Here is a 21344-nt window from a genome sequence, read left to right on the forward strand (position 1 = left end):
CCTCGCCATTCATCACGAGCAGGGCAGATGAGCAATCCGATAGCACAGCCCTGACAAATCCTTAAGGAACAAGAGCAGAGTCCTCTCTTTCCATTCAGCTCCCTGTTACACTGAGAAACTGCTGCAGACTCTACCAACAATTACAGATTTCTCTCACTAACTTTTTCCTTGGAGCCTGTGGACTTTCTCTTTCATGCCCTTATTCCAATAAGTAATCTTCATTCACATCAGTATTCCCATGGAAACCAACATCACACACATCAGTGCCCACCAGGTGCTCCTCTCCTATGACCCAACATCAAACAGCCTGACACTTTCTTTTGCCTCAGCAAAAAACCAAAATAAAACAAAACAAAAAAACCCACAAAAAACCCCAAAAAAAACCCCAAAAAAAAACCCAAAAAAAACCCCAAAACAACAGCTTAAACCCAAAACTACTCTATTTGAGCTCTAAGGTACAATATAATTTCAGATGCTTGGAGTTTTATTTTTAATTAAGCATTAAAATATGATGAAGGCAACATCAAAGCAATAAATACTGTTTAAAATGTTTCCAAAGAGAATTATTTTGAATGCTTTTTGCTGTAAGCTTCGACATGAAGTTTTTCTCCATTTTTCTCTCCATTAAGCAGCAATTGCAGCTGAAAGACCACTACATGTTAATGACCTGTGCCTCTTTGTGGAGAATTTTCATGGAAATTGATTTGGAAGTCTTTTAATTCACCATTCATGAGAGATACCAGAACTGCATTTGAGTGTCACAGTTTTTATTGCGAGCAGCTCGGAATCCGTATTATACATGGCAAGAAAGGAAGAAGCTCCAAAGTAAGACAAAGCACACACAGAAGAGGAGGAATCTCTGTACAATTCATCTCACACAGACACTGAAAACCACAAAAACTACAAATGTTCAAAGCAGTTGGAGGTAGCAACCGAACTGGGTGAGCTCTGGTCCCACCTGAGCTGAGCCTCTGCCTTACCCTGTCTGCACCTGTGCTGTCCTTTAGCTCAGATTGATGGCAGTTCTTATTTGAAAAATAAATCCACAGGACAGGCAGTCTATAGACCACCACAAAGTCACCTGCTGGCAGCTGACACAGCTTCTCATTTTCACAAAGCTCACCTTCAGCAGGCTTTCTTTGGCGGCCACTGAAGAGATACCGGGAGAGATTTTATTTTATATTTCAGTGCTTTTCTAAATGCTTTAAAAATCAAACAACATGAGCTTAACTTAGTCAGCAAGCTGACATTTGTTGAAAGATCATTGCTGGCCCGGGGGTGAGCATAAGGATTCTTTTAAAAGCTTTTTATAGCTGTTGATACACTGACCAAGAGGTGCTAGTAACAAATGGGCTAGTTTAATGCTGCACAGCTCTGCTCTCATCTGCAACAAGTCATCTTCCATACAAACAGACATGAAGAAACAAAACCTGTTTCTTGTGGTCATTTGCACAGTGACTCCAAAACCAGCAAAAGATTTGGAGCAGAAAACTGGCAGAAGTAGTTGTAGCTTAGCCATGCACATAAGTATTTGTGAGCTAGAATCCAGACTGACAGTAAATTCCAATTCAGGCCCACTGGATACTGCTGAGGTTTTTTTATTCAGCCTCAAAGTAGAGAGAATTTCCAGGCATGCTTTGCTTAAAGACTATTCCATCCCCATTTATGCGATATATCCCCTTGTATTATGAAACCTTCTGCTTTGCTTATGGTCTGGTGAATTTTAATTTATTTATTTTAATAAAAAAAGAAAATTCCTTACATTTAAAATATTATCAGAATCAACTCTTGAAAGATTAACTGTGCAGAAGATAAAACCCCTGCATACATGCAGCAACATGAGATAAGCTTGTATACACATGGTTCTGACAAGTTCTCAAAGTGATTTTAAACTGCAAGAGAGACATCTGCTATCCCTGAAGTTAAAGAGTATCAGTCATTTTTCTGAGCAGGGCTTAAGACCACTTGCAGATTTTTTCCACCACTTGCATAGGAAATTTAGACAGTGACTTCTCTTACAGTTTTTTTTTTTTTTTTACTATTTTGGCAATCAGGCAAGTTATGCACTTAGGATTTCTGAGTCACATGGGCACAGCTCCAGATTTCTCCAGCATACAGCTCCGTCTAGACTCTTCAGAAATAGTGTGATAACCTCACATAGAGGTTCTGGGCTTTTACACAGACACATTAAACTATGTTAGCCACAGAGTACAATTCCTATGTTCTAAAAATTCAACTAGAGAGTTTTATGACATCCAATGGATTATTACTCTAGATTATTACTACAAGATAATCCACAATTCCATCTTTGCCATATTCAAAGCAGAAATGATCAAACACACATTGAAGTATCAGTCATAATTAGTATGTGATTTCAAATGATGCCTCTAGAAACTGAGCTCCGTACTGTGAATCTCAGAAAAGAACAAGAAAAGAGAGACAGGAGGTGCCAAAATTACTTTTCTACTGTTCACAATGTGTTCCTAGGGTAATGTTCAGAGCCCGCATTCGCACACCTGCATCTGAATTAGACATTTACATTAACTTATTTGGACTGGCAGACATTTACCTCTAAGGTGCAAAGTGCTAATTTCTCTGCAGACTGGCAGGAGAAGCTTAGACATCCAGCTCGGAGGAGCAAAGCTTGATCCCACCCCACCAATACACCCATCACAGAGTTAAAACCAGCATCTTTTTTTTTTAGTCTTTCCAGTTTTGACACTGCAGGTGAGATAAAGTCATAGAATCACAGAATGGCCTGGGTTGGAAGAGTCCTTAAAGATCATTTAGTTCTGACCTCCCTGCCATGGGAAGGGACACCTTCCACCAGACCAGGTCGCTCAGACACGGCCTTGGAGAACTCCAGGGATGGGTAATCCACAACTTCTCTGGGCAACCTGTGCCTCACCACCCTCACAGTAAAGAATATTTCCTAATCTATCTAATCTAAATCTACTCTGTTCCATTTTAAAACCATTCCCCCTTACCCCGTCACTACATGCTCTTGGAAAAAGCCTCTCTCCATCTTTCTTGTAGGCTCTGTTTAGGTTCTGGAAAGCCACAATTAGGTCACTCCTAAGCCCTGTCTTCTCCAGACTGAACAATCCCAATTCTCTCAGCCTTATGCTCTATTCTAACAACACTGAAGAGACTCAGAAATTAGTTATTGAGTCTTTTGGCACTGTAATCTCCATGGCAAAATGCTATTTCATCCCTCCCACAGTCCAACCAAAGCACCACATGACTCAGGGCGGCTGCAGGGAAGCAAGTTAACAAGATAAACACTGAGACTTCCTTTATTTTAACAGTAAGGCTCTTTCTAAGGCAGAGGCTGTATGTGTGTGATTTGGTAATTGGTTACGGTGCACAGAAAAATATTTGCTCAGAAAACGCATTCTATTTGCTTGTTAAGAATAAAGCCTGCTTCTTCTCTTTCAGGGCTGGGTAAAGATTTAATCTGCATCACTCCCAGCACAAGGAAACCTCAGGCTGAGCACCGTGCACCATTTTAATCACTTCCTCTCCCTCTGCCTTGCATTCCAGAGGACCTTAAAAACTTGTTGACACCTGTCTGGGGTTTGAAAAACTTCAATTTCAGCAGGTGCTTGTGGGCTCTAACAGTATTTAAGGGGGAAAACTGGCAAAAACCCCAATCCTTGCAGTGAAGTTGCTATAAGCAGCATGGTCATACTGCAAAGGAAACTGTAATACCCAATTTTCTTTACTGGCATGCCTCAGAATCCACTTGTTTGCCATTTGCCTTGACCAGCAAACTCCAGTGACAATCTTTTGAGGCTTCTTTACACAAGACAGAAGCCAGGATTTGCACTGCAGAATGAACTGAGTGGAAACATTGAATTACACTCACTGCATGCACCAGTGCCTTCAGAGTGCCTTTGGCACCATCAGGGCAGGATCCACGTGGGATCAAAAAATCCCACAGCAAAACCACACAAAATCAGCCACCCCTCCTGCAAAACCTATTTGCTGAGACTTCACACCTCCAGCAACATCCCATTCCATCACTGGTAACTTGATGAGAGAGAGAGAGAAATTAAGTGCTAATAAAAATTAAATTTGCAAGGTAATCGAGAAGGGACAAGGAAACAGAGGCAGGGGATTATATTTAATAAATTTCTGTTTGCACATTGACTTTTGGTAAGCTTATGGTGAGAATGGATGAATGATTTCTTTTTATTTTTAGTCGAGTAAAATATGCAGATAGCTTCAGGATTAAAAGAACTCTTCAAAGTATCTCAACTTGTTATCCCTTGTAAAAAATGTCAAATTTCAAAGAGTTATTTTTACTATCTGCTAATTAACTAATAAGTTACTGTAAATGTCTTACTGTGGATCTTTTTAGAAATTTTATCAAATGTTTGCCAAAGTTTCTCATAAAACCACAATGCTTCTGCATTTATCATCTGAAATGTTTTGCTTATAACTACTTACAGTCATCAAGCTTTCTTATTTCAGGCTTCTGCTCACTGAAATCCCCATCAAAAGGCTAAGCTATCTCCCCAAAACTCAGTGACAGCTCTTCACAAAGCAATGCAGTCGACCTTTCCAAGCCTCATTAATCTGTTGGAGTTGCCACAGCCAAGAGCTGAAGGGAAAAGCAGAGGAAACTTCAATTGGAAAATATTTTGACATAATTGACCCAGATGACAAACTAAGCTTAAGCACATGTCAAGCACGGGGAGTGGTACAAAAGCATCGGCTGGGTGATACAGGAAGTTAAACCAAGCCAAGGTGAAGTCAGAGTCCTGGGAACAGTGTATATTTTTGTAATTACTGCTAATTGAAAAAAGAAAAGATTCCTTCAGCCCAAGCTCTTAAGTAACAGCAAATAAAAGGTCAGGAATATTTCCCTTTTTTTCTTTTCATCTTTTTTTTTTTTTTTAATCACACTGTAGTTGGAGCTCCTTACTAATGTTTTAAATTAAAGTTTTAGAACAGTATAGTTCCCATCATCTGTACCAGTGGTCTGCTCAGTGCTGACATCCTTAAACACTCCTTACTGTCACAGGTGGGTTTGGTTTTCTTTGTGTGGTGGGGTTTTTTTTTCAAGTATTGCTTCATCCTGTTAACAACAATTACTGTGTCTCACTTAGCTGAACTCCAAGGGATTTAATTTATTTAAATTTAAGCTGGTTTTTGTCATTATCCCTAAGCGAGGTTTTGCCTTATTTTTGATTTTCAACAGACAAATGTTAAAAAGAACTAAACAGCAAGAGGAAAAATGATGCTCCCAAAACCTTTACAAGCATATAGAAGTTACATAATTTTTCTTGCTATCTATTTTATCAACTCAGGTAATCTGCTTGTTGGACAGAAAAACAGAACTCCAAGTCCCCACAGATCAGACCATCACAGCTGGTTGATGGAGTTTATCTGGGTGGGTACCCTGATACTCTCACTCAGCCTGACAAGAGCAGACTCCAGTGTTCATTCTGAAATAGGTTAAAACCAAAAAAAGCACAATGGTTTTCTTATTCGGTACTAAAGTTAATGACCTAAATAGCACAATAACAGGAGGGGGGAAAATATTCCACGAGATTCTCTGCAAATTGCTTCCCAGAAAAGCAACAGAAAATCTGTAAGGAAAAGTAATACTCATTTGATTCTTAGCACAACACAATGACAAAGGATTTCCTAAAAACAAAATAAACTAAGAAATTAAAAATCCAAGAGGGCAGTCATAACACATCTAAATAAACTAAGATGCAAGACAAATGCAGAGATAATTATCTATGCCCTACAGCAAGATAGGTGAGCTTCCTCTAAAAATATTCTTATAATATCACCACAAAAATCCTCATAAAAATATAGCTCAAAAAAACAGCTAGTCAAAGCTGACCCTAAGTGCAGGAACTGTCAAAACAGTCCACAGAAATACCTACCACATAAATAGTCAAAAGAGGGAATACAGTGACAAAGGGTTTAATTTCCTTTCTGTTCAGTTTCAGAAAGCTAGATGACATCTAAAGCAAAAATGTCGGAGAGACAGGTTGTATATAGCAGCAAGGTGTCATCAGCCTGGCAGAAGCTGGAAATTGTATCCCCATCATATTCATGTGGATAGGTCTAATACCTGTATACAAGGGGTTTTTCTTACTAGAACAAAAAATGCATAAAACACATTTCAGAAGAAAATTACACACTTTGGAGAAAGCACAAAGGGATTGTGAAGAAGGACAAAAATGCAGAGAAGGCTGACTAAAATAAGTGGTCAGTCAGATCAAAAAATACTGATAAGTCAAGACTGACATCCAATCCTGCAGAATAAAAAAATTATCCTAATTCATTCCCTCATGCAATCTTACATTTGCTTGTATCCATAGCTGCAAAACACTGAAAAATCTCCAAGAAGTTGAGAACAATTCAGTTGCCTTTTCTGTAACAGAGGTTTGGGAGGGGGGAATAATCCAGATGACCATTCAAACCCTGAAAAGCCTCAATGCTACAAGAGATTCAGAAAAAGGGGTTGGCAGGAAGGAGCAGGAAGAGCCATCCCCTGGAAAGTAGTTGACAACCTCCTCCCCAGTAAATTTAGCAGATACATTGTATTAGAGACAAAGAAAGTCAAGAGAAGGAACAAAAATAAACTATTCCCCTTAGGAATTATATGCAAGATTGCTTTGCAAAACAAACCAACCAACGGGCTGCTTTGCTCTGGAAAAGCAAAAGGTCGCCAATCTTGGTGAAAATACAGCTATAAAAAGGTTTTGGCCAAGTATCAAAGAGCATGTTTACAAAAGCACCACATTCATTGTAACACTAACCATTCAAACCTCACAATAGATTTCAGGAGAGAACAGGATGCAACGTCAAACATCTGTTATCACATTATTTTCTTCAGCTCCTCTGCCCAGAAATGACATCGAGACTCTGCCCATCTTCCAAACCTCATGAGAGGCCAGTCAGACGTGGGCCAGAGGCTGCCTTGTGACAGCTCCCCATGCCCAAGACAGATGGAAAGGTCACATTTTAACAGTTTGCTCATAACCCAGCTGAAACATCTCACTGAACAGTCAGCTGTCCAAACTGCACGGACACATCTGGCAAACAAAGCCTTCTTGGAGGCAGGCTGGGCTGGGGCAATACCTGCTGCACTGAAGCAGGACAGCCAACTCAGACAAGGACAGCACATTCAGCACTTGCGGGAGTTGGGACTTACTGTGCCCGTGGCTCTTAAATGTAGTGTGCAGACACAATAGGTCCAGCCTTCCAAAATTCACTGGACCGAGCAAGCACTGCATGTAACAGAATCTATTTCCTCTCAGCCTTCAGACAAAGGGAGAGACAACATCCAGCAGCAGGCTCCAACAGCTAGAGCTGTGCCTCCTGCCTGCAGCCCCTGCTCCAGAAGGGCCCAAGAACCTCTGCCCCCTGCACTGTCCCAAAAGAGTATCCTACAAGCTGTACAGCAGACACTTTTCATCAGAATTATTTATTCGAGGCAAGAGAGACTGGGAGGAAACACAAGTCTGAAAAGTTAATTATCAAGAATTGCACTTTCATTTCAAAATGCCTGATGTCAGTTCCAGGGATGGACATCCGAGACATAATATAGAGAACAAAAAAATTAATAGGGCTATAAGCAAGAAAAGAAAAATCCCCTCTCAAAAAAACCCCAACAAAACAAACCAAAACCTCACATATTAATCTACTTTGGATTTATTGCAGGAACAGTTGCAGTGGAAATTAATTCATGCCTGTTGTGCTTGAAAAAGTGCTACAGACCATGTTTAATACATTTAGTACATGATGGATGTTGCCTTTTTCTGTCCAGGAAACAAATGTGAAGTTAGAGAAAGTGGGCTATGTTCCCTTCCGGGAGTCAACATGTCCAAGGCTGGACATGCTCCAGAGATGTGCTTCTTGAAACATCTGTACATTGAATATTTGACCAGTTTCAGGCCAAGAGATTTAAACCAACAGGGAATCACAGGCCGTTTCCTCGAGCCAGACACTTCTGCTGCAGCTTGTCAATGATGGAGGACATTGCACATGCAGAACTCCACCATGGAAAAACGCTACATTACTGTACACAAGCATTTCCCATCATTGCACCTTCAGATACCTCCTGGTCAGCATGAGCCACCCTTCACTTTGGACAATTACCTGCATCAGTAAAAATGTCTGGCGGTGCTATGATTGAGGGATACAAGATAGCAACAACATCCATTTTTAACTGGGGCTTTTTTTCCAGACTGCTACCTTTTTTTCCCCCCACCCTCTGGGGCACCAGTGCTTGGGGTGAGACAAAGAGGAATGTTTTCTTTTAAGCAGAGGAGGAGGAAAAGGTTACCTTGTTTACCAGTAACTCTGGAGCACAAAGAACTACTTTGTCTTTATGGAAGAGGCAGTAAAGGTAGTGTTTCTTAAGGGCTGAGGTTTCCAAGGCTGCCCTTGTTGATGTGACCATGACCCAGAGGGCTGTCTGCAATCCCACTGAGCCCGGGCAGTGAAGCACTGCTGGTTTCAGGGTCAACACAACTGCCTCAGCTCCCAGAGACGATCCGCAGCTACAGCTACAGTGCGCGTGAAAGGATGGGAGGAGGAGGAAGCTGTGCAGGAGCTAACACAGGAGGCTTTGTGAGCAAAAAGATGGTCAACAGAGAAGGGGACGTGATCTTACTGTAGAGAAGGAGATACTTTTAAAATACTTAAACAAATGTTTTTTCTTGCACTTCATTAACATTCTGACACAGCTGCAGGACTGCCCCATGTGGAATCACTCTGCTATCTTTTTTTTTCTTTCCTATGCAGTGAAGCTCAGTATTATTATTAAATAACTCCTATTCATGTGTTTTCCATACAACCCACAGTGATCAATTACACTGATTCATAGGCAACAAAATCCAAAATTTTTCTATACTTAGTGTTTCTTAACGCTGAGAGAATATCCCATTTATCCCAGAGTATTCAAGATATAAGTGACTTCGCAAGCTTTCTGAAAACTGATGAAGTAGAACTATTTCCCCATAAAAAAAGGCAAATAGGACAAGAAAAATCTGCAACGAAACATGAACAGTGAGATAAAGAAAGTGACCTTCCTGAGGAATGAAAAGGAATGTAAGAGATTAGATGATAATACTTTCATGCACGCAAGTAATTATTCCAGTAAGAGCGGCTACCCACTATCCAGTCACTTTTCCCTTTCCTGCTATAATTGCAGTGTAAGTATTGTTGCCACTTTTAGAAAGACTTTAAACAATGCCAATATTTAAGATGCCACTCCACAGCTTACCCATCCATCAAACATCTGTGCTGTGATAAAATAAATAACAATTTTTTAACGGCATACAAGAAAGCATTACTCCTTTTCATAAGGAAACACAAACCTTACTTTATATTTACAAGGTGTTTGCTGGAGCATATAGAGGGATCAGAAACACCATGAGCTACTGGATTTTAATGCTGGAAACTGGTAAACTACCAATTGTTACGCAGGAGTTAAGAAAATATGAGTCTGAATGGCCTACCTTCACTGCCAAGAAGTTGAGGCCACTTTCATGAGCCAAAGCTTTTGCTATCATGGTTTTTGAGCACCCAGGAGGTCCATAAAGCAGGACACCTTTGGGAGGCTGGATCCCCATTCGGATGAAGGACTCGGGATGTTTGAGAGGCCATTCAACTGCCTGCTTCAACTTCAGCTTGACATCTTCTAGTCCTCCTATGTCTGACCAAGATACCTGCAGAACAGAGCACTTTGTTGAATTCAGACTATGGAGCAGAACTATTAAAAAAAACCAAACAAATCCAAGATGCTCTGTAGAATGTGTACTGGTTGTTTCATGAAGCTGTTTTTAACGAGTCACTTCTTCAAAAAGTCTTTATTAAATAAGAAGCACAAGACAGGCTTGTCAGAAACACATAGAGGCATGTAATATGTCCTACCCAAACCAGCAGGCAGATCTAAAACCTGCTACACCTCTTCCTACATCACTGTCAACAAGCCTGAGACTTTTCCCCACATCTCCTCAGACTGCTCTTTCTCCAGTCACCATCCACTCCCATCCACCTCAAATATTAAACATGTCAAGGCACACCTAAATCAAGTGATCTTCTGCCTTAAAATACACTTCCATAAATTTGCTCAACATAAATCATCCTTCAGCTCTGGAAAGTCAGTTCCATGTGAAAGGCAAGCAAGTGTTACTGAGAGGCAAGGTATTGCCTTTCACCTGAGCTGAAAACTGGTGTCACCCTTAGCTTGTCCTTATTTTCTCCTGATGACAGGACAAGGAGTGGAAACTAGAAGCAGACAGTCCCTGAAAAAGGTAATTCAGTCTGCTATTGAAGTGGATGAGAAAGTGCATTTAGATGTGGTGCAAGCACTTTTGTTTAAGACCAACCAAACTTCAAACCAAATAAAATTTCTCGATTGTCAGACTTTGATGTAGAAGAAAATTACAAAGACAGCAGAGAGCAACCAGCAAACACAACAAGTTTATGATATGAAATAGTGTGGTTTAAATTTCATTTTAAAAGATGTATTACCTATCCCTACAACCCCTGATTCTATCTAGGAGCTTTGTAAACTGCACAGAACTAAATCTTGGCACTCTTAGGCAATTTTTTTTAGGGAAGACGAAAACATAGGCTTTTTCTCCTTTTTTCAAGATCAATCCTTACTCATACCTGGTAAAGCACGGACTAGTCATTCCTATCATCATGTCTTTCTATCTAGACAAAGATTTTGACAAACATGAACAAGAACATCTTAAAATTAATTAGGCCATCAGGAATTCCCTGTAACTTTCAGCAAGATCTATTAGCAGTACCTCACATACATATAAAAAGCCAGGGAGAAAACACTTAAATGTTATTTTTACCCTCTTAAATATTCAGTCTTTTACCCTCTGCCAATATTCAGTCTATTGTGTAAGCCTTCTGAGGCATTATTCAAGTGATTTTTTTTAGACCCACTACATGTAATTTAACACCAGCACAAGTGACAGGATTGTATCGAAAAGGTGAAGTAGGCCCACCTTACATGAAGGTTGTTTTCAGCAATCTGGAGACTTATTCTGACTTCGCTTACATTTTAAATTCCTACAGTGCAAGGTGTGGAATTGGTGAGGCAAAAGTATTAAAAGCAAAAATAGCTAATAAACCTCTACCTTCACATTCTGGTGAAGTTCTAAGCAGAACAAATTTGTATTTCCTCATTTCAAAAGGAGAGAGCTAAGTGTGTGGGGGGGGGGGGGTGGGGGGAACAGTCCACTAGCAATATTTACACTGCTCTCACCTGCACAGGAACTCAAAGGAGAAGTCTTGCAGCACCAGCAATGAGGTGTGATGTTCTGTCACTGTGGAAATGGCTTTAAAGATTAGCCTTGGGGCTGGGCTCACACATAAAAAGCCAGCTCTCTGCTACAGCGTGTAAGACACCAAGATTTCATTACTGCTGTAATCTTTAGCTCTCCCCAGGTCAACAGAGCTCAGAGCTCAATGCAGAGCAGCAGCTCCCCAGAGGTTATTAAGCACCAGTAATAAAGAAATAAAGCAGACAGGCAAAGGATGTCTCATCCAGAACCTTTTGGCTGCAAAGACACAAATCTGAGTGTTGAATTACAGTAAAGGGAGTGAAAGAGGCAAGCAAAACGCACAGCACTCTCTGAAAAAAAGTTTCAGAAAAACCCATAGGAGAGGGAGGAACGGCAACTGCAGTGCAACTCTCCAAAGAACAGCAGTATTAACTTCCTGATTTATAATGTGCATCCCCTCTCTCCTGAATCCCTGCTGCAGAAAAAGCAGCCTTCTAAAAAGGTTATAACACACATCAAAGTTCAAAAAAGGCTCTGTAAAAATGGAAGGCAAGATGCACACAGAACCAGGCAGCAAGGATTTTACATTTGCCTTGGTCACAGCCAACACACAATCCAGACACAAGAGGAAGGACTTGTGGCTTTATTCAGAAGTTACTTTGAACTCTTGTCATTTGATTGGCATGTGGCTACTGCAAAGCAGTGAAATATGAAGAAGCCCCACCATCTGAAAAATGAAGCTATAAGTCAAAAAAATCTCATGTATATCAATGGTTTTACTTTTAAGTTACTACAGAGGCCAAAAGTCCCATCCACACCAAGGGGGCTGCCAAGTATATACCTGCAATAAAAAGCTAAAGCTGAAAAGCTGGTATTATTAATGTAGCTCAAATTCCTGTCTTCTCTTTGTGAAAAAATCTCACATCTTATGATTTATGTAGTGTTTGAAGTTATTTTTCACAAGGATTTTTTAAGATTATAGCATTCACAGAATGTTTTGAGATGGAATGGACCCTAAAGATCATCTAGTTCCAAAATCCCTTCCTTTGGTAGGTGATATGGGAGGACACAAAATCTGTTGCACCCAGTACTTTTGAGTTCTACTTTAAACTCACTCAGGCACCAAGCAGATGGTTTGAAATTTACCCTACATCATTAGAGAATATGCATTACTTTGTGGAAATGCAGGTCCTGTCAGCACAAAAACAAATCTCCACTATGTTGTTACTAAAGGAATGAATTTCAGTAGTATTCCAATGACTCAGTGGATGTTTATCAAAAAAAATCAAATGACAGTGAAGGAAGCCACCGGCAGGATGGTTTAGCGGACACAGGAGCCTGAGGAGTAGGTTGACCAGGACTGAGAACAGACTTCCTGCAATACCTCAAGACCTTGCTTCTACCTGCCTGTATTGTGCCGTTCAGCAGCATTCCACCTGGCTCCAAAGGGGCTGGTGTGCCTGAGAGGCACAGCACAGGGCTAACAACCTGAGCCCACGAGCCAGTAGCACAATGAGCAAGGCAAGAATCAGTAACTCTGGCTCTCAGCAGAACCACTTAGCCTTGAGGATATTGGTGCCACGACACCATTTCCAGGAAAAGCTGTCTGGGGCCAGCCCAGGCAATTCCACTCTGCACAGCATGGACTCTTAACAAGCCAAGTGTGACATCCGAGCTGGCTGCGTGCAGCATCCGGTTCACAGATTTTATTTCCCATTCCTATAAGTTTGGGAATAAGGGTCTACAGTTATGCAATCTAATTCCCAAATGACTCATTTTCATGCAATGAAACATAAATGTTTTCTTCTAGGGCTTGGGGAGCTGCTGAGAAACACCAGCACAACTGCTCACATAATCAGGATTTAGTCAGATAAAATACAAAATTCTTTTGCTCAATCTTCTTAACATAGATCAGAGTTGCCTTAAACCAGATCAGTTCCCCAGCCCAATTTATGTTGGGTCTGCTACTAAACTGCTATAATATGTAATTAAGAGGGCAGTGAGCAGGGTAAAGATGAACCTGGCACCACCAAATGAACTGTTCATATAATGACAGTCACTGACAGGTGAATGCTTGGCAGTGATAATCTGACTACAGCACTGACTTCTGCCTTCACTTAAAACCATATGAGGACATTCAGGCCACATTCACATAAAAATCAGAGCAAACTCTTCACAGTTTTGTTTCAACACACTGTGGTTACAAATGCTAACAGCAGTTTATTGCTTTAGTTTGTGTCTGCTTCCCAAAAGGCTCCACAGTTGTTCAGGACCTTCCTTGAACATATATCTGAAGATGTATACTCCATTAAGCCACTCAGCATATAAAACCACAGATCAGGAGATATGCTCCTGCACTACAAACTCTTCCTGAAGCATTAGGAACTTAAGCTTCTGCAAATGGTTCTTCAAAATTATAATTAAATAAACACACAAACAGAAAGATAGTGCACAACATTAACCAGTAACTTGAGGCTTCCACTCCATAAAATTCCTCTCTTAACATGGCTCTGACAATGTTGCCACAGCATTGCACAAAACAACTTACTTTTGGCACATCAATTGCCACCTCCCTCATGGCACTGGGCCTGACATCATTCATCCCCTGCAGGAAGTCATTGAAAGCAATCATCACTGACCCAACCACCTCGGTGTCCAACAGGTTGGGCCTCTTCCCCAGCGCTCTCCGCAGGGCGTACAAACCTAGCAAAACAAAAAAACATGGAAATAGGTAGGCTTGTTCCCAAACAGAGTCTACCACACACAAACACACTGCAGCACTGGAAAGGAAATTATGTTCAAAAGAGTGTCTCAGTGCTGGGCCTGAACTATGTCAAAGAACATGCAAGACACTTCTGATGAGACAGCACAAAAAAGGGGATTTGACAGCCACAGATAGAATATAAACCATATCTGCTCTAAAAGACAGAATGGAACATGCTTTGTTCCCATGTTCCCAGATGTAAAGCTAGCAGGGCAAAACATCCAAATGTCCATACAGTGATCTGAACACATTTCTAAACCACAGAGGAGCAAGGACAATGAACATTTAAGAACACGTTAAATCAGCTCACAAGACATCCCCAACCTTACCCACTTCTCTATTATCAGGACAGTATCTTCAAAACTTTTAAAGCAGCCTGATGAGATTGCTTTAACTTCCATTGGAACCCTATTTTTCCATGTAGCAAGATGCCAGACACCTGCATTTTTCTTGATATGGAACAAACATTCCCTGTGACGCTCAATAGTTATTTGTTCCCTTCAGCAATCACACTTTCCAAACGCAGGCAGAGCTTTTACCCTCTCCTTTGTTTGGACAAATCACTCACATACAGTATCCATAAATCTTGATACTAATTCCTAGTTTCCTCCTATAAATCAATCCCTCAAAAGCCACACAAGTCCCACCTACTCACACATCAATACATCACTATTCCTCGAGCAGGACTGAGCGGTACTGTTGGCGTCTCCCAGGCATTTCCCAGAGAGCAACTGCAGCCCCCGTTGCGTAAGATGCCCAGAAGCAGGATGGTTTCCCCACAGTATAATTATGCCTTTTAAAGCCTAATATAATTTAGGGTTTTATTGCTTCTGCTTCCAACCCTGTTCTGTGACTGAAAATGTTAAATTTTTTTTTTTGTATACTATTACATGATGAGTATAATTTTACATACAGGTATACACACATCCAGATATGCGGTATCTGTTGCCATGTGTTCCAAAACAAATGAGGCAGTTCATACCCCACCAGTTCACCTTGCATGACCAAAAAAAGACAAACATTTGTTAAGTCTCTTCTATATTTAACCAAACAAAACATCAATTAGTGCTACATGAAAGGACAATAAAAGGGATAAGCCATTTCTGAAAATAGACGTGGTTTCAACTTTCAGCAGATTGTTGTCTTTTTTTACTGCAGAGGCACTGGTAGACACAGACATGCAAAGTTTCTGACAATGACAGGAATTCTGTATTTCCTACAATATATACAACGTGTGAAGAGATATAATATGTCCCCTGTGAAGCAGTACAGCTGGTGTCTCTCCATAAAGTGCCAATTACGGCAGAGTCGGAGCACCTGCATCCAATACCCAGGCTCTTAATACAATAACAAGAGAGAAAAAAAGTTTGTAGTTCAGGTTTCCCCTTGTACAGAACATCCAAAACTAATAAGATACATAAATAAAAACATTCCATGAGGCCAAGGAGAAAAACGAAAATCTGGTCACCAGAGGACAAGCAAAAAATACAACTGACTCATTTTAACAACCCAGACAATTTTCATTGCTATTCTTCACCCCCTCCTTCCTTCCTCTGAAGAAGTTCATTTTAAGAAAAAAACAAAAAAAAAAACCAACTTAAGTGAGACAGCATAGATTCACCCCCCAAATTTCAAATTTACATCCAAACAAATAAACTTGACATATTATTCCACGTCACTGCAGCTAAGACTCTTTGGGGTGGAAGCGGGCACTGGGGTTCAGTCTTATATTTTCTTTCAGGGCAGTCAATTCACACAGGAATCTCAGTTTAAAAAAATGCAAGTAAATAACATCACATGAAATTAAGGCCTAGAGAAAGCAAGTTATTGATAAAGATATCTGCTCATTTCTATACCTCTCTGCTCCACCAAGTGCCAGTGTAGCCCAACACTCTTTGATGCATTTTAAATGTGTCATGGTTATCTTTTTTTCCATGACATGAGTAAGTCTTAAAACCAAGCACACTTATTTTAAAAATTGAGAGAGAACAGCAAATAAAAATGCCCAAGGATACCAGTGCTCTTAAGGTTTGTTACTGCCAGTGCTACGAGGAGTATGAGTGAAATTTTAGTCCTCAGCAGTGGATTTGAAAGGCAACAGCCTTGATCCAGAACAGGAATAAAGAGGTCACAGCTTTCCAAACAAAGCCGGAATTCATTTCAGCATGTGCACGCACACGCCACTGCACAGGTCAGCATTTAATTGAAACAATGTTTTACATTAAAACAATAATAAAAAACAGATTGAAAAAGAAAGCATGATTCTTCCTGTTTCCTCCTGTTATCATAATCATTCTTTCCTGCACTTCAGATTGACCTCTAACAAGAGGGGCGGGGAGGGGGAGCCTCAGTAACAGGAGAAAGATACAGCCAGTGGCTTGCCAGAGGCAGGAAAACACATCCTTGTCTCAAGACGCTGAAAGATGGATTTAACGTAAGGCAATGCAGGGTAGGATGCAAACCCTGCTGCCAGAAGCAGTGCAGAGGCAAACGAGGTGGAACCCTACAGCAAACCCACGTTCATCCCTACACAAGTTACAATGCAGATACAAACAGGAACTCCTCAGAAAACATCAGGCACCTCCTGGGTGTCTTTCACGTGGGAATGTTTTGGGTTGAGCATAATGTCATTGCTGTGAACTGACTCTGAGCACAGCACTTGTTGCAGCACTGCTTGCTCCTTTTCAGACATTACTCCGTTCTTAAGGGCTAATGAGTATCAATGATCCTTTTGGCAGTGCCGGGGGGGGGGGGGGGCTCAGAAGTCGGCAAGTGGGTTTTCCCTGTTTTATTCCAGTCCTGCATGAGGGGAGGAAGGACTGAGATGCAGTTATCCTGCTGAAGGGTCAGTGGGACTGTTCACACAGGCACAGGATACCTATATCTATCACAGGGCTAGTGAACAACACTGATCCTCAGTGAAGTAGAAATGGAAAATCCTGGTTAAAAAAAAAAAATAAAAAGGAAAAGAAAAGAAAGCAGCATAATAAGGCATGCATGATTACAAACAATGGAAAATAAACAGTTTGTTCCAGCCCAGCAACAGTGTGCTCACCAACTCATCCTGTCTGTCTAGAACAGAGGAAACCAAGTGGACAGAGGGGAAAAAACCCAGCAGAATGCCCTGTCCTGGTATGGATGGTACCAAGCTATGCACAACGTCGATAGCATTGTTTGCCTGTAAGATTTTCTTGCTCATAGCTTGGCTAAGTTTTGGCACATTAGGTCATAATAACAAATATCTGAGCCTAAAAAAAGACCATACGACACTGCTATATTTGTCAGAGTCTGTGTATAATTATACACCACTGTAAATAATAGGAAGCAGCCACTCAGAATGACCAACATATGTACTTTAGGTTTCCAAAACAGAATATATACACAACACTTGAGGAAATAAACTGAACCAAACAAAATTGTTACTCGTGCATCTTTTACTGCCCATTAGCTATTCCTTTTGCAAATCCATCCTGTCTGGACTTACTCTACCAGAATCCCAATACCAGAATTTGTAAGTAGCTTCAAAGAAATTATTATCTTCTTGTAAAGTTGTTTACATAAGGACATGTTTCTTCCTTCTCTGCTAATCTGGCATTTCCCTCCCAAATTCTTCTGGACAAACCCAGAAGACACACACTATTTCTCCTTGACAGTGACAGCTGTCAGACCCAATGTGATCCTCTACCACCTGGCTGGCAGTGGAACACTCAACAGAGGGGCATGGATGGGTAAGATCCCAGCTTTCTTATGGCACTGGAGGGCGTATCTTCCTCTACTTCTAGATCTTTACATACTACACTTCAAAATTTAATAGGTTTATGCACAGAAAAAGCATTTCATATAACTTAAAGTCAGTTTATAAATATATTTTAAACTTTCTTTTTTTAATTTAACCTGTACATAAAATTCATGCTTATTTGGGGGAAAAAAAAAATCAGGAAGCATAAACCTTGACTTTTGCTCTCAAAACCATACTCTGCAATCTGTCTTTAGCTGCCAGAGCTATATGGGAAAAATCCCTGAAGAACTTTCATGCACTGTTTGCACAGGAAAGATAATGCCCTTAAATCCCTTGTAACCATAACATTACAAATTCACTGGGCTAACCTGAGCACTAACCTACTATAGGGATTATATCCATGATTTATAGTCCTTCCTCAAGGGCCCTGGCATTTGCTGGAACATGTCTGTGGAGCTCCCTGAAAGCTGCTGAGAGGTGTGATGGGAGGGGAAGGAAGGGAGGAAGGAAGGAAGAACTACATTTTCAGAACTTCTTTCGTAGAGGAAACAGTTTATTCACAGATCAAGTGCACACGTCATTTATCCCAACACCGTGACAACAGAGGGAAATAAGGAATACCAGACTGCCTGTTCCGAGCCTGCTCCCAGACATAACTGTACCTACACTAAGGGTGGTCACACATGCGTGAGGAGAAAAACAAGGACTGCTAGGCTACCAGAGCAGCAAGGGCAGAAAGACAAGAAGCAAAAGAGAGAGTGGCTAAATGCCCAGTCTAATTGTAATTAGGAATGTTGGCAAGGGATACAGCTAAAAATTGAAGTCAGGAGACTTATAAAAACTCTGCCTGAAAACCTTTAAGCTCTGTCCCCCAATAGTAGCTAATCATTCTACGTACAAATGCCTACTGCTAACTCCATTGCCACACATGAGTAGTATAATTTCTTCCATACCACTCAAGCTGCAGAAGCAAGAACACGGTGCCTTATCAGCCAAGAAGGTTCATTTAAAGTATTAGCTACAGTTATTGATCAACTGTTCTGAAAAATAATCCTTATTTCCTGCTTATATAAATATCAGCAGACAGAATGGGATGTGCTTTAAACAGATTATTAAGTACTCAACCCACAACTGTGTGCATGAAGTCAGCAATCCCATCATCCAATTAGCTGCAAGTTTTGGATAAACACACACTTAAAATGAGTTATGATGAAAACCAAAAGTTCACATGCCCTGACTGCAGTCAGTGCAATGTTCCTCATGCAAAAACAAAAATCAAGTACCATGAGAAAACAAACAAAAAAAATGGGCAAAGACTTTCTACAAGAAAAAAATAACTCCAAAAACCAACACAACATGCACCAGCATTGCTTCAGAGAGGCAGCAGCCACATGTAGCCACTTCTGCACAAAAGCCACCACTCTGAGCTGCTGCTCGAAGAAGCAATCCCAAAACACGTGTTCCAATCAGAGGCCAAAAAAGCCACACTGCTTTGCTATGTGTGTGTGCAAGCAAGGGCCCATTTACTGCCAAGCTGCTCAGCCAATTGCTTTGGTTTAGAAACACCCTCTGCTTCACGGACCCAACTTCAACAGCACAGAATGCAGCATTAACTTAAAACTCACGGACACTGAAGATGGGGATTGGAGTTTCTTGCTCTCCTTATACCATAAATTAGAATGATGGAACACAAAGTCAGAAAACTCAGTTGTCCCAGTCCAAAAATTCATTTGTAGCTTTACTTTTGTATTATGTCTGTGCTTTTCAGTGTATTTCAAAATCCAATATTCTGTCCTTTCTGCAAAAATTTCATAACACATTTTTTTTTTGTATTGACCATCTGACTAGATATGTTATTAATATTCCCCAAACTCCCACATCTTCTACATGACCTTTTCACAAAAAGGCAAGCAGCCTTTCCCACCTCATTTTGAGTGTCACATGGGAACCAGTACTTAGTTAGACAATGCAATAGCGGACTGTTTGCAACAGCATAGCTTCAATATTTGTCCCTGCTACTAATAAATAAGTAACAACACAGACATGGTATTTTCAGTCACTTTCCATAAGGGAATAAAATAATTACAGCGTGTCAAGCAGCGCTTCCCCTTTCAAATCTGTAACTGCAGTCAGTTAATTTGAAAGCAAAGCAAAACCACCCTGCGAAACAAACAAGCCCATTGCCTTGGTCATCAACTGCCTCTGTCAAAATCTGCATTTTCAACAGTGTCTCAAACCCACATTGCTACATTTAGGATTACAATCCAAAAAAAATATCCACATTTGTTGCACACCCCCAGTAGAACCCGGGTGCAGACCGTGCTGGGAAAGGTTCAGACTGAATTTTTATGGCTTAAAGAAAGGAGGGATATTCTTGATGCCCTAACACTGGGCTGTTTCATCAGGACTGTGCCTGAGCTGAAAGGAAGAGCTCGATTGGAGATAGGAGGCTGGGAAGGCACGGATTGAAGGCAGCGTTTGTCTGGTTGAAAGAGCAGTCAGGGGCTGCTCCTCGGGGTGCACAGAGCCTCACTGTTAATCACATTAGCCCACACGGCTCATGTTTCCTGCAGGTGGCCAGGCTACCACAACTGCAGGAGCTGGGGGGAAACTACATAGGTCTAACAAAGAGACATTCCTGGGCTTCAGGGGAATTCACTTCCCTGTCAATTACAGGGAAAAACAGAAAAATTCTAAGAGACAGTCCTTCAGTTATTATTGGTTTTTAATTCTTACTTTTAATGCAAGGGGATTGCAGAAATTCTGTTTCAGGGTGTAGAAGATACAGCAGGAAGTTTCTCAGCTCCAACAAAAAGCCAGGTACAGTATCCTCCTAAATAAATTACACCTTTACAGATCTGCTATCCACATAAAATCAATATACAGAGCTATAGATTAAGCAGCATAAAGCCTCTCCATCCTGTATTATTCATCAGAATGCAGGGGTAATTAAAGGGGCAAATGAACAGCACAGACAATAAGATCTCCAAACAACAGGTCTCAAAATTATGAGAACAAGACAACAGACCATTATGACATGCCTATGCAAGTGGCTTCACAGATTCAGGAGAGTCATGCTGACTCATTCTGGTCAAAGATGCATCTTAATCCCTTATTTCTCTACGATTTTTTTTTTTTTTGTAACAGACATCTTAAACCAGTAAACCATTCTAATCCTAAAGGCTAAGCAGGGTGATACCTTTTCCAGGCAATTTAAAAACTTCTGATGCAAAACAAAGCCACCAGTGCCTCTTTTACAGAAGTCTCAAAGTCTCAGTGGTTGCAGCATCCTTACTGGAAGCAAATCAATGTTCTTGCCAGAAAGACCACTATTTAAACAAAGCCATTTGTTCTTCCTCTCCTCATGATGCTATCTTATCACAGCCCAAGTGTTTTATATCAGCACACTGAAATGATGTGTAATGAACAAGGATGTTCAAGATAAATTCTAAGAGTCACAAAGCAAATACTTCCTTTCTCTGTAAACAATATGACTGAGCCCACTCCTTGAAGAAATCAAGCTATATTTATATTCACCCTCTTGAAATGCTACAGGCAGCCA

General features: G+C 40.7%; 1 protein-coding gene across 4 annotated transcripts in view; it reads right to left on the reverse strand.

The window, feature by feature from the left end:
- Window positions 1-21344, reverse strand: part of SPATA5 (spermatogenesis associated 5) — a 164228-nt gene that overhangs the window by 129928 nt on the left and 12956 nt on the right. For 3 of the 4 annotated variants that reach the window (XR_007203618.1, XM_048303595.1, XM_048303596.1), the window contains exons 10-11: window positions 13828-13982; window positions 9492-9701 (exon numbers count right to left, since the gene is read on the reverse strand). Coding sequence is in view for 3 of the 4 variants with exons in the window: in XM_048303595.1 (XP_048159552.1) it covers window positions 9492-9701; window positions 13828-13982 (365 nt within the window). In the remaining variant the exon portion in view is untranslated. Of the gene's footprint in view, window positions 1-4467; window positions 4607-9491; window positions 9702-13827; window positions 13983-21344 lie in introns of those variants that run through there. The other variant, XM_048303597.1, reaches the window with a different exon arrangement.

Source organism: Corvus hawaiiensis, chromosome 5 (genome assembly GCF_020740725.1).
Source record: "Corvus hawaiiensis isolate bCorHaw1 chromosome 5, bCorHaw1.pri.cur, whole genome shotgun sequence".
Taxonomy (NCBI): Eukaryota; Metazoa; Chordata; class Aves; order Passeriformes; family Corvidae; genus Corvus; species Corvus hawaiiensis.